General features: G+C 43.0%; 1 protein-coding gene across 3 annotated transcripts in view; it reads right to left on the bottom strand.

The window, feature by feature from the left end:
* Positions 1-4,958, bottom strand: part of PPM1H (protein phosphatase, Mg2+/Mn2+ dependent 1H) — a 262,320-nt gene extending 257,362 nt beyond the window's left edge. Inside the window, exon 1 of one of the 3 annotated variants that reach the window (XM_058742160.1) lies at positions 4,206-4,958. In XM_058742160.1, coding sequence (XP_058598143.1) covers positions 4,206-4,450 — 245 coding nt within the window. In that variant the 5' untranslated portion in view covers positions 4,451-4,958. The remainder of the gene's footprint in view (positions 1-4,205) is intronic. The other 2 variants (XM_058742159.1, XM_058742158.1) reach the window with 2 other exon arrangements.
* Positions 4,959-12,392: the final 7,434 nt, after the last annotated feature.

The raw sequence follows: 12,392 nt of genomic DNA, 5'->3' as shown, positions 1-12,392 counted from the left end.
AACTGTAACACCTTACAGAGTCTTACAACCTAGCATATAGCCCTTAATCAAGTGGCTAAAAGCTTCAGCCACAATAGAAAGCTTTTTGAGGAGCCAGGAAATTCCATTCAGCACAACACCAATAAATACTGAATTAATAAGTGAGGGTCTTCAGTTTCTGGATCCTCAAGTCTTACAGGGATTTCTTAAGCTAATTCTCTAGGCCTATAACCTACAGAGAATCTCTGCTCGAAAAGGATTAACAAGAAGTGGCAAAAAATTGAACATTTATCCTTAATTTTTCTATCGTCCAAAAGGTCAGCCCTAGAGTTAGAGTCCTCTAACTGCTCAAACACCCAGATGCCAATTCTTCCTCCCCAGGAAGGCATTGAAAGTAACTCACTTTTTGGAAGGGTAAGCAAACCCCTTCTGATTCAGACCTTGATTCATAGCATCCCCCTGGTCCCTACTCTCTGAGCAATCTCTTTACCAATTCTCTCTCTCTTAGGTACCTTCTAGAACAAAGGGAATTCCTCCTTCCATGAGATACTATAGTAAAGGGCAGTGTTGCTGGTAGCAGCGTCTGATCATAGCCCTACAGATCTCTCTCTCCCCTTCTCTATTTCAGACATTTTGATCATTCAGGATGTGTGTTTTCAGGAAGAGTAAGTACAGTTCAAGGTTTGAGGAAGTGGTACAGTACATCTGACATCTGGCAAAGGGAGGGGACAAGATAACAGTGCTTAATCCTGGGTATAGATAAATGCACCATAGTTTAATACCCTGTAAGGAGGCAGTTTGGTAATTGTGGGCTGTGGAATCATGCTTGGGTTCAAATACAGGCTCTGTTAAGGTGGTAGGACTCTGGGAAAGTTGCTTAATCATTCATTGCCTCTGTGCCTTATTTTATATATACTATATTATATATACATTCTGTTACATATATATTGCTTATATATGTAGATATATATATTGCTTAATCATTCATTGCCTGTGTCTTATTTTATATATATATATATATATATATATATATATATATATATCCTGTTACATATATATTCTGTTATATATATATATATATTCTGTTTTATAGAAAATGCAAATGCTACTGCCTACTTTATAGGGTTGTTGTGAGAATCAAATGATATGATACAAAGCTGCAAACAGTGAAAGTACTAAACAGTAAGCACCTATTGTTAGCTATTATTAGTACTATGTATATACTTTAAAAGAATGAGGCAGGGGCGCCTGGGTGGCGCAGTCGGTTAAGCGTCCGACTTCAGCCAGGTCACGATCTCGCGGTCCGTGAGTTCGAGCCCCGCGTCAGGCTCTGGGCTGATGGCTCGGAGCCTGGAGCCTGTTTCCAATTCTGTGTCTCCCTCTCTCTCTGCCCCTCCCCCGTTCATGCTCTGTCTCTCTCTGTCCCAAAAATAAATAAAAAAAAACGTTGAAAAAAAAAATTAAAAAAAAAGAATGAGGCAATTCTGTATGTATTGACTTGGAATAAAGTCCATGACATAGCGTTTTCTGAAAATGCTACAGAATAACATACTCAGTAGGAGTCTATCGTGGGAAGAAAAAAGAAACACATGATGCATATTCATAAGTGCATTCAAAGAAGTCTAGAAAGGCACACACACCAAACACTAAACAGTTACTAACCCTAAAGGGAGTGGGGGAGTGTAAAGGTACAGGTCTTTGCTTGAATTCACAAGTATGTACTAGTTTCACAACTAATATTTTTAATATTTTAATCCACTCTTTATTTTTTAATGTTTAGTTATTTATTTTTGAGAGAGAGAGCACACACGTGAGACTATGCGTGGGGAGGGAGAGAATCCCAAGCAGGCCCCACGCTGTCAGCACAGATCCCAGTATGGGGCTCCAACTCACCAACTGTGAGATAGTGACGTGAGTTGAAATCAAAAGTCCAAGCCACTTAACCCAGTGAGCATTTAATAAGTAGTTTTTAGGAGTGCCCGGGGAGCTCAGTCGGTTAAGCGTCCGACTTGGGCTCAGGTCATGATCTCACGGTTGGTGAGTTTGAGCCCCATCTCTGGCTCTGTGCCTGGAGCCTGCTTTGGATTCTGTGTCTCCCTCTCTGTTCCTTCCCTGCTCACTCGTGCTCAAAAACTCGTGCTCTCTCTCTCAAAAACAAAGATAAAAAAAATTTTATTTTAAAAAATAACTGATTTTTAAAATTAAAGATTTTTACAGGGGTCCTTCTAACCGAACATCTCTCACATCTGGGTCTAGGAAAAGGCAAACTTCTTAGAGATAAGGAAATGGAGGCCTAGCTAGGAGGAGGTGTAGCCCCTAGGTCCCATCCATCCCTGCTACAGCTCTCATTTCAGATTCCCTTATATTCTTTACAGTCCTGAGCATATCATGTGCCTGCCATAGGAACCAAACATTCTGAAACTGGTTTTTATTCCCCTTTCCTTTTCTTCCCGTTTGAGGTCCTCCTTTTATCGTGCCCAGAGAGCTTCCACATGGGTTATAACATCTTCCTTCCTACTTCTCATGACTTTCTCACTATCTCCTTGTCATTCTGCCCCTCAGACAGATGCTCTCACCCTGTAAATCCCACTGGAGCGACAAATGGCTGGGTTGTTCAGGTTTTTTGGCAAGCACAAGTCCCCCACCTCACACAATTGTAGGACACAGTATGCCTCCGAGCTGTTTTGCCTTGCAGTGCGTCTAAATAGGCTTTAAACATTTTTTTTTTTAATTTCACTCAACAAAAGGTGTTTGGTATGTATGAACAGGCTTTTCTTCCTTACACAGGTGTTTATCTTTGCTTTAGATTCTCCTATAAATTATAAGGCTATCTGGTACTCCCCCCCCCCCCCCCCACACAACATTCCCTAACCAGGCTTGTCCCTTATTATGTGTTAATGGTTATTGTTTTAGCACCCAACCTTCTCACTGGGCTTTGTCACCATCTTTTATATTCCAGTAGTCTCTCCCTATTTATTCGCCTTTTCTATTAAAACCCACGGAGAAAAGGTCGTATGATGAAAAGGAAAGGAAAAAAAGAATTCGAGACTCTAAGCAGAGCGTCTTGCAAGCCCCGTCTCGCACCGGAACCCGGAGCGTCGGGAACCCTGCCTGCTCGCGGGTATCCGGGCCACCAGAACAGGGTCAGCATCGAAGCGCCTAGGCGTCGGGAGAGCCGATTGGTTCCCGGGTGAACCAATCAGCGAGCGATGCTGTTCGCGGAGAGGGGAGGGCCAAGATCATGGAGCAGATGGAGTTAAAGGAAAAGGGGCAGGTGTGCCCGGCACCGGGGTTTTGCGTGCACTTGTGCATCCACCGGGTCATTGTTAAGCCCTGATCTCTGGTCTCCTAAATGCCACCTTCCCAATTTCCCAGTTTCATAACGATGAGTAGGAGGAGAAACCTTACTTATCCTATCATTCATAAGATGGTCATTAATAGTCAATGGAGGAGTAGCTGGGGAGGCGGGGAGGCCATTAAAATCCTCCCTCCTTTCCCAGTTCCACTCCAGGTCGTCAACCTAACTGAATCAGTTCTTGAAATAGTAAATCACTCAAACGCTCGCTTAATCGCCAAAGCTGATTACCAAAATGCTATCGTTAGACACCTGAAATAAGTTCCCACTCCCAGAGGACTGGGGTTAACAGTACTGGCATTTACCGAACGCGCAGAGGTTTACTACCCGCTAAAGAAGAAGCGAGCAAGCTCCTAGACTTAAGTCAGAGAAACTGAGACCTTCTCATATGTGTAACCTTGCACACGAACTGCCCCCCACCCACCCACTCACGCGCAGCGACAGCTCCTCCTGACTCTTCCCCACAAACTTCATGCGGTGGCGCAAAGCTTTTGGGGAGGGTGGGCGCAGATACCAGCTTTCCCTGCTGTGTTTCAAACTTCAGCAAAGCTGTTCTACGCACTTTCTTCCAAGTGTCACAGCCCCCGGAATCACAGACCCGTGCAACCTTAGCTTTCCCACGGTCCAGCTTTGCCACCCACCATCCACCACCCATACCCGGGCTGGAGACGCTGCGTCCTTGGGGTTGGGGGAAGGGGGAGTAGGAAAGGAGAGGAATGGCCAGTGTAAGTAAAGAGGTCCCCGCCGAGGCCTGGACGCCGGCAGCCCCTGGAGGGCCCTGAGGCCGAGGAAGGAGGAGAGAGGAGGGCTGGAACCGTGCGGGGAAGGGCCGCGAGGAGAGCAGGGGCGCCGCCGGTGTCGCTACACTCACTCTGCGTAGCCAGTGGCCCAGGGCAGCCGCCGGGTCTCCTTGAGGATGAGGATGGGGCGGGCGATGTGGTCGGCGCTGCACTCCACCTCGTCCTGAGACAGCCCCAGGAACTCCGGCCGCCCGTAGGGGAAGCGCAGGGGCAGGTCCGAGCCTCCACAGCCGCCGCCGCTGTGCTCGGAGCCTGAGCTGCCAGCCATGATGCCGCCCATGAAATTGGCCACGGCAGATTTCACTCGGGTGAGCATATTACTCCGGCGCCCGGCAGCAGCGGTGCGAGCAGGAGGCGGCGGCGGGGGCCGGACGAAGCGCAGCGCGGGGCATGCAGGCTGCGGCGGGCGCCGGGCGCACGGGCAGCCGGGCCGCTGGGGCGCGCCGCGCGGCTCCCGGAGCCTAGTGCTGCAGGGGGCCGGGCCCCGGCCTCCCGCGCTCCGTGCAGCCGCCGCCGCCGCCTCCCCCCGCTACACTTCCGCAACGGAGCGGCATGGAGCGGGCCGGCCGGGCCCGGGGAGACGCCGCGCGCTCCGGGAGCGACTGGGCGACCGCAGCGGCAGCAGGTTCCTTCCCCGCCCTCTGCGCCCGACTCCTGCGTGAGCGGAACTGAGCCCACCCGGCGAGCCGGCAGAGCCGGCGCGGCTGCTGCCACGGCTACCGCCGCCGTCCAGTCATGTGATAATCAGGCTGCAAGGGCTCGAGCAACTGCCGTGGCCGTGGCCTTCGCCCCTCCCCTGCCGGCCCGAGCGAGGCTCGCACCGGGATCGTGACCTCCTGGGGGAGGGGGAGCCGGGCTGGGTCGGTACCTGGCGGAGGGGATGGGGGCGCTGTGAGCTGAAGGCAGTATACAGGTGTTAGGGGAGGTCACGTGGAGCCGGGCCGAGCCAGTTGAGGAATCCCCTAGCTGAGGAATGCTTGCCTGCGCCTCCGGGAATGGAAACTTCGGGAGCTGGAGGTTTGGGAAGGGGAGACAGGTGGAATCTAGGTGGGCCGGCCCCATGGTGGGCCGGCAGTGGAAATGAGGAGCACCTTGTGTGAAAGACTTTTCAGAGCTTTAACACGACAAAACTCACAAGTGTTGCATAAGAATCATTAAAAGTTTTTCCCTAGGCATTTCTAGAATTACTTTTATTTCTCATTAGCACCACGTACAACATTATCTACCGCGCAAACCCTATTTCGAACCCAGAATAAGCTTAACGGTAGGAACACAAAAGAGCTCTCAGAAATCAGAAGCAAGCCCTGTTTTACCTAGTACTTAACTGTTTAATAAACTTATACAAGTATTTTCCTCCAACATAGGAACAAAAGTGTATTTTCAAAGCTGGCCGTATTTAATATTGAGACACTTAATGTAAACTATTTTCTTAAACAGAAAAATGTCTGAAAAACCAACTGATGAATGTGTTTCATCAGGGGTAACATTTGTTAAATATTGGCTTAAAAAAATTTTTTTTTGCAAGAAAGCTGTATCCTGTTCATGTTTACTTATTCTGTATCCTGTTCCCATGTTTACCTACCATTTAATTTGCCAGGATTCTGTGTTACTTGTGGAGTTACTTACTGAACAGCTCAGTAAGTTCAGGAGGGAATACAGGCCCTCATTCTTCTCAGCAGTAGGAAGCTGGGAGAGCAGCCCAGGTGTTGGTGGGAAGGTAATTCTCTGAAGAGGAACTGGAATTTTTGCTCTTAGGTGAGGCCTGGGTAAACCTCACTGATCTCTTTCGTTTCTTTTCGTTTCTTTTTTGTACTTATAGTATATATGTATATATTTTTTTAATGTTTATTTTTGAGAGAGACAGAGAAAGACAGAGTATGAGCAGGGGAGGAGCAGAGTGAGAGGGAAACACAGAATCCGAAGCAGGCTCCAGGGCCAGATGTGGGGCTCGAACCCACAAACCATGAGATCATGACCTGAGCAGAAGTCCGATGCTTAACTGACTGAGGCACCCAGACACCCCTGTATCTATAATATTTTTAAAGGCATTTTCGCCTTTGGCTTTTTCATAACCAGGAACTCCAGTTTACAGCATCCCAAATAATTATGTAAAAAACAAAAAAACGAAAGAACCAACATGCAAATGTTCAGTGAAATACCATTTCTGTCAATGAGTTTTTATTACTTTTCACAGAACAGAAAAATAATTTTATCTTGAGCCCCTTTCTCTAATTTTAAATTTGGGGGCAGGATTCTAAATAAGGCAAAATCTAAATGAACAACAAACCGTTGTTCAACCGTTGCTTTGCTAAACTATGAACTCCTTCCAATTGGAAAATCTATGTAGTGGCTAAACATCTAACCAACCGCATGCACTGGCATCCACTGAGTCCCCATAAATGCAGAATCCCTTTCTCAAGCTTTTATTGTAGAACAATTACCCTTTACCAACGTCCTTTGGATACTTCAGTAACTAGCCTCTATCAAGATCAATTTACTGTGTTCTGACCTTCTTTCACTTATAGCAAGGCATTAGTATTTACTAAATATAGGATTTAAAATTTTTCCTGTCTAATTTATTTTCAATTTAAAGTAGTACCTGATCATAGTCAATAAATAAATAAAACCCAGGGCACCTGGGTGGCTCAGTTGGTTAAGCATCGACTTCGGCTCAGGTCATGATATCACAGTTGGTGAGTTCAAGCCCTGCATCCAGCTCTGTGCTGATAGCTCAGAGCCTGGAGCCTGCTTTGGATTCTGTGTCTCCCTCTCTTTCAGCCCTTTCCCTGCTCATGCTCTCTCTCAAAAATAAATAAAACATTTAAAAAATAATTTAAAATTTTTTGAACAATTTGTAAAATGATTAATAAATAAATAAATGAAATACAATTGAATAGAACTGTAAATGAAAAAGTAAAAGACTCCAAAATTTTCCCCAGGGGATCACTACTGTTAATATTTTCTCTAGGCCTCCAAAATTTTTCTCAAATAGGATATTTGGTATAATTGAATTTGGTAATATTAGCCAGATTTGTGAACCACAGTTTTATAAGAAGTTCTCCTATTTCACTGTAACCTGAGTATTATCTATCTCAGAAAAGTGATAATATATCTTTAGCTTTGCAAGTCTAGTTTGTTTTGCAAAAACAAGCAGACTTTCATACCTGTTCTCCTTTGAATATTTTTTTTAATGTTTATTTATTTTTGAGAGAGAGATGGAGACAGAGACAGAGCGAGATCATGACCTGAGTTGAAGTCAGACGCTCAACTGACTGAGCCTCCTTTGAATATTTCTATAGTATGAGTGTTTATCACTAACTGAAAAACCCACTACCTTTATACCCACCCCTAAGACCAGTGTCACATCACAGGATTTTCCAGAGAAATATTTTTCATATAATTAACTTCTCGTTCTTCAATTATGTCGTTCTTGAAGATCAGCTGGGAGGTAAATTCTGATTAAAATGAGATGGTCATCCCTTTTAGGGGCGCCCCCCCCCAAAATGCCTTTCACACCTATTACAAATGCAAATTTGGGAGTATCTGTGCTCCCACCCTTAGGATGAGCAAGTCCCTGAATTTAAGTGGTGAGTAATCAGAAACTGAGAGACCCTCAATGTTTGTTACACACTGTACATATGTCCCAGTCATTAATAGATTTACTTCACTCGTCTGTTTCATATTTCCTTCCCCCCAGGAAAATGTGAGTTGAAGACCTTACCAGGACGTTCATTTACAGGGTAGATACATGGACCTCCTACTTGGTTACTCGTCTCATAAATACAATCTCATTTCTAGGCCTTTAAAACTATGGCTTTTGTGGATGGAACTGGAGGGTATTATGCTAAATGCAATTAGTCAGAGAAAGACAAAAATCATATGACTTTACTCATATGAAGACTTTAAGAGACAAAACAGATGAACATAAGGGAAGGGAAACAAAAATAATATAAAAACAGGGAAGGGGACAAAACAGAAGAGACTCATAAATATGGAGAACAAACTGAGGGTTCCTAGAGGGGTTGTGGGAGTGGGGATGAGCTAAATGGGTAAGGGGCACTAAGGAATCTACTCCTGAAATCAGTGTTGCACTGTATGCTAACTAATTTGGATGTAAATTTAAAAAGTAAGATTCAAAGAAAAAAAAATAAAACTATGGCTTTGATACACAATGACTGTGCCATCCATAAGACTATTTTCAAGGGGAATAAAAGGTCTGGATAATTTCTTCAGTGAAAACATCACAGATTCCCCCTAAATATTTAATTACAAATCGAAAAACAATAATTTACAGTGGAATAACCTGGCAGACATCCCATAAAACAAGCGACCAAGGTTAATATCCTGTACCTGCTGACATCGTGCAGCGACAAGAGCACATCACTTATGCGACATGCTTCCCCAAATCTTTAACTTCATTATACTCATGAGAAAACATGAATCAAACCCAAACTGAGGATATTTGACCAGGCATCTTCAAAAGTGTCAAGATCCAAAACAAAAACAAAAACAGGAAAGACTGAGAAACTGTCAGATCGCAGACAGAGGAGACACAGCACTACAATGCTGTAGCTGTGTTAATTTCTTAGTTTTGATGTCAACATCAGAAGAAGCTGGATGAGAGGTGCACAGTGTCAAAAGCAGTTTTCAAAAAAAAAAAAAATCAGGGGTATTTTGGTTCAAGTAGAAAGCAAACACTTGTTTGGAAGTCAGGCCAGGAAAAGGATGAATAGTACCTTTCCAGGACTACTCTCTCACACAGCTGTAGATTCATGCATCCCTTATTGTGCTAACCTCCTCATATCATAACTAGCAGTTTACCTATGTCTTCCCATTAGGTAGTGAAGTCCTATGGAGGAAGAACATTCTTATTATCTTGGTGTTTCTAGCACCTAGCCTAATGCCTAACAAGTAATAGGGTCTGGTTGGTAAATTAACTCTTTAAAAAAAATTATATTCAGAGGGCGCCAGGGTGGCTCAGTCAGTTAAGCGTCCCACTTCGACTCTGGCTCAGGTCATGATCTCATGGTTCATGGGTTCAAGCCCCATGTCAGGCTCTGCACTGACAGCGTGGAGCCTGCTTAGGATTTTCTCTCTCTGTCTCTCTCTCTGTCTCTCTCTCTGTCTCTCTCTCTCTCTCTGCTTCTCTCCACCACCACCCCCCCTCAAAATAAATAAACTTTAAAGAATTATATCCTTTCTTTATATTTATAACCTCTGTTTTCCTAAAGACTTTTCTCACTTTATCCCTTAGGATCTGTGCTAAGCAGAACTTCCTTAATAAGAGAAGGCTTAGCTCACTTCAGACAATATCCAGATTGATAATAAATGGATACCAAGTCATGTAGATCTCTGCTTCACACTGAACTGGTAACCTGTTTTAGCTCTTAACAAGGATATGACATTAAATATTTAACATTAATTCGGGTTTGCTTCAGAAATAGCTTATTTATTTATTTAAACTAGGATTCATGCCCAGCATGGAGCCCAACATGGGGCTTGAACTCACAACCCTGAGATCAAGACCTGAGCTGAGATCAAGAATGAGATGCTTAACCAACTGAGCCACCCAATAACTCACAGAAATAGTTTAGATTCTGGTTTTGTATGTAGTAATATACTGACTGAAAATCCCTGACATTGAAAGGGATTCATTTATTTCTTCATACTAAATGAGACCATTTATTTATAAATAACAATTTCCTTATCCATCAAGACATTTATAGCTAATTTTTGAGTACAGAATTATAGTGCATTCGCAATGTTTACATCCATCAAATCCAGATGTTCCCTAGATTATAAACATCTGATTTCGGAACATCTGGTACATTCAACCAATGGATTACACCTGACTTTTCCTAGTACTTTCCCATTGGCCACCTCTATAGGCTATTCTGTCCCTCACCCACATTGTCCTAGACTGAAACCACAGCTTTGTAACTGATATGGGAATTGTATCAGCCTGTAACTCCCCCAAATGATTCCTGATCCCATATTACCTACTTTAGATTAGACTCTGAAATGTGCTCATAATCAGAATACTTATAGATAAAATGGAAAAAAAATAGTCATTTCAATCTCATGGGATAGCTGCAAGGATCGATGAGATAATGATTGTAAATATGATACAACCAATCGTAAGGTTGTCACCCTTCCTGGTTATATGTATTTTTTTCCTTAGGTACTAGTTTTTAACATTAAAATTTTAAACCATTTCCTTTTTCTATTTTCCTCATACAGCAATAAAAATAGCTATACCTACCTCCTAGGATTATTTTGGTGATTAAATGGAATAACAGGAAAATTGCTAGTACTCTTCCTGGTACAGAAGGGGTGGTTGATAAAAGCATAATAAGTGCTATGAAACAGTAGTCCCTTTATCTGAGTTTTGCTTTCTGCAGGTTTAATTACCCACAGTCAACCCTGGTCCGGAAGCAGATGATCCTTCTTCTGACAAATCTTAAGGTCAATAGCACCCTGATGCAACGTCACAACATCTGAATCATTAACCTCACTTCATTTCATATGTAGTCCTTTTACTGTATCACACCATCACAAGAGTGCAGTACAATCAGATGTTTTGAGAGAGCACGTTCACATAGTCTTTATTACAGTATATCACTATAATATAATAATGTTATATTATTATTACTCTCTTTTATTATTAATTCTTGTTACTCTCTCACTGTGCCTAATTTATAAATTAAACTTTGTTGTAGATATGTATGCATAGGGAAAAACATAATATATATAGGATTAGGTACCATCCATGGTTTCAGGCATCCACTGGGGGGTCTTGGGATATATCCTCCTTGGATGAGGGGGGAGACTACTGTACTTACTGACAGCACCCTGCACTGTGAGGGAGGGGGAGTTGACACACATTGTCTCCAATGCTCTTAGCCAACACTGTAACTTAAACATGGTTTCTAATGCTCTTAATCAATACTACCAGTTTATTATTGAGAAAACGAGGTTGGTAAAAAATAAATGACTTGCGCGAGACCACAGAGCTAGGAATGAGGCAATACCTAGTCCCACTGAATGTTTTCTTTAACACTCCACAAATAGAAAGTATACTTTAGGGGCACTTGGGTGGCTCAGTTCATTGAGCATCTGACTCTTGATTTTGGCTCAGGTCGTGATTCCAGGGTCGTGGGATAGAGCCCTGAGTCCAGCTCTGTGCTGAACATGGAGCCTGCTTAATATTCTCTCTCTCTCTCTCTCTCTCTCTCTCTCTCTCTCTCTCTCTCTCCCCCCTCTCTTCACCTCTTTCTCTCTCTCCCCTTCTGCCCCTCTCCCCAGCTCATGCACTCTCTCTCTCTCAAAAAAAGTTTATTTCAGGGGCGCCTGGGTGGCTCAGTTGGTTAAGTGTCCAACTTCAACTCAAGTCATGATCTCACAGTCTGTGGGTTCGAGCCCCGCGTCGGGCTCTGTGCTGACAGCTCAGGGTCTGGAGCCTGTTTCAGATTCTGTGTCTCCCTCTCTGTCTGCCCCTTCCCTGCTCATGCTCTGTCTCTCTCTGTCTCAAAAATAATAAAGAAAAACATTAAAAAACAAAAAAAAAATTAAAAGTTTACTTTATAAAATATTTCTTCTACCTTTTCCACATAAAGATCTGGTATTTCAGTTATCTTGAGAGTTTTGTAAATTTTCTTTGGATTTGGAAATAAAACAACCCTCAACCTTAAATAGAATGTTATGAGTATAATGTCATTTGGAAATTGTTCCAAATGCTAAACAAATGGCTTTGCAGGGAGGTTTTTAATCTTTTTTTTTTTTTTTAAGTTTTTACTTAAATGCCAATTAGTTAACATACAGTGTTATATTCGTTTCAGGTGTACACTATAATAATTTAACATTTCTAGATAGAATTCATTTCTAAGTTGGGAGTTGCCTCATACTAAAGTTGTATAAAACCTCTAAATTCTATTCAACTGAAAATATATTTCTAAACAGTTCATAATATTACCAAGTTGTTTCCAGGCCTTGCCATGTTAACTTCTCTTTTCAAATATGATTTGTTTCCCTACTCTTCTGTCATTTTAAAATCCCTGCTATCAGGATTATTTTTTCACGGTAATGGTGGCCAATGTAGCTGATGAAGATTGTTCACTGAATGGAAAAATAAGTGTTTGCGCAAAGAAGGGCACGTAGTTTGCAAAAATTCAGAGATCAAGCAACTAAAGATAGCTTCTTAACTAAGAGCCACAAGCTCACATACCTTTTATTTTCTCAAAGCATCAGTCTTGCTCTAT

Source organism: Neofelis nebulosa, chromosome 8 (assembly GCF_028018385.1).
Source record: "Neofelis nebulosa isolate mNeoNeb1 chromosome 8, mNeoNeb1.pri, whole genome shotgun sequence".
NCBI lineage: Eukaryota > Metazoa > Chordata > Mammalia > Carnivora > Felidae > Neofelis > Neofelis nebulosa.
The sequence above is the reverse complement of the archived record's forward strand: the minus strand, read 5'-3'. Positions and strand labels throughout refer to the sequence as shown.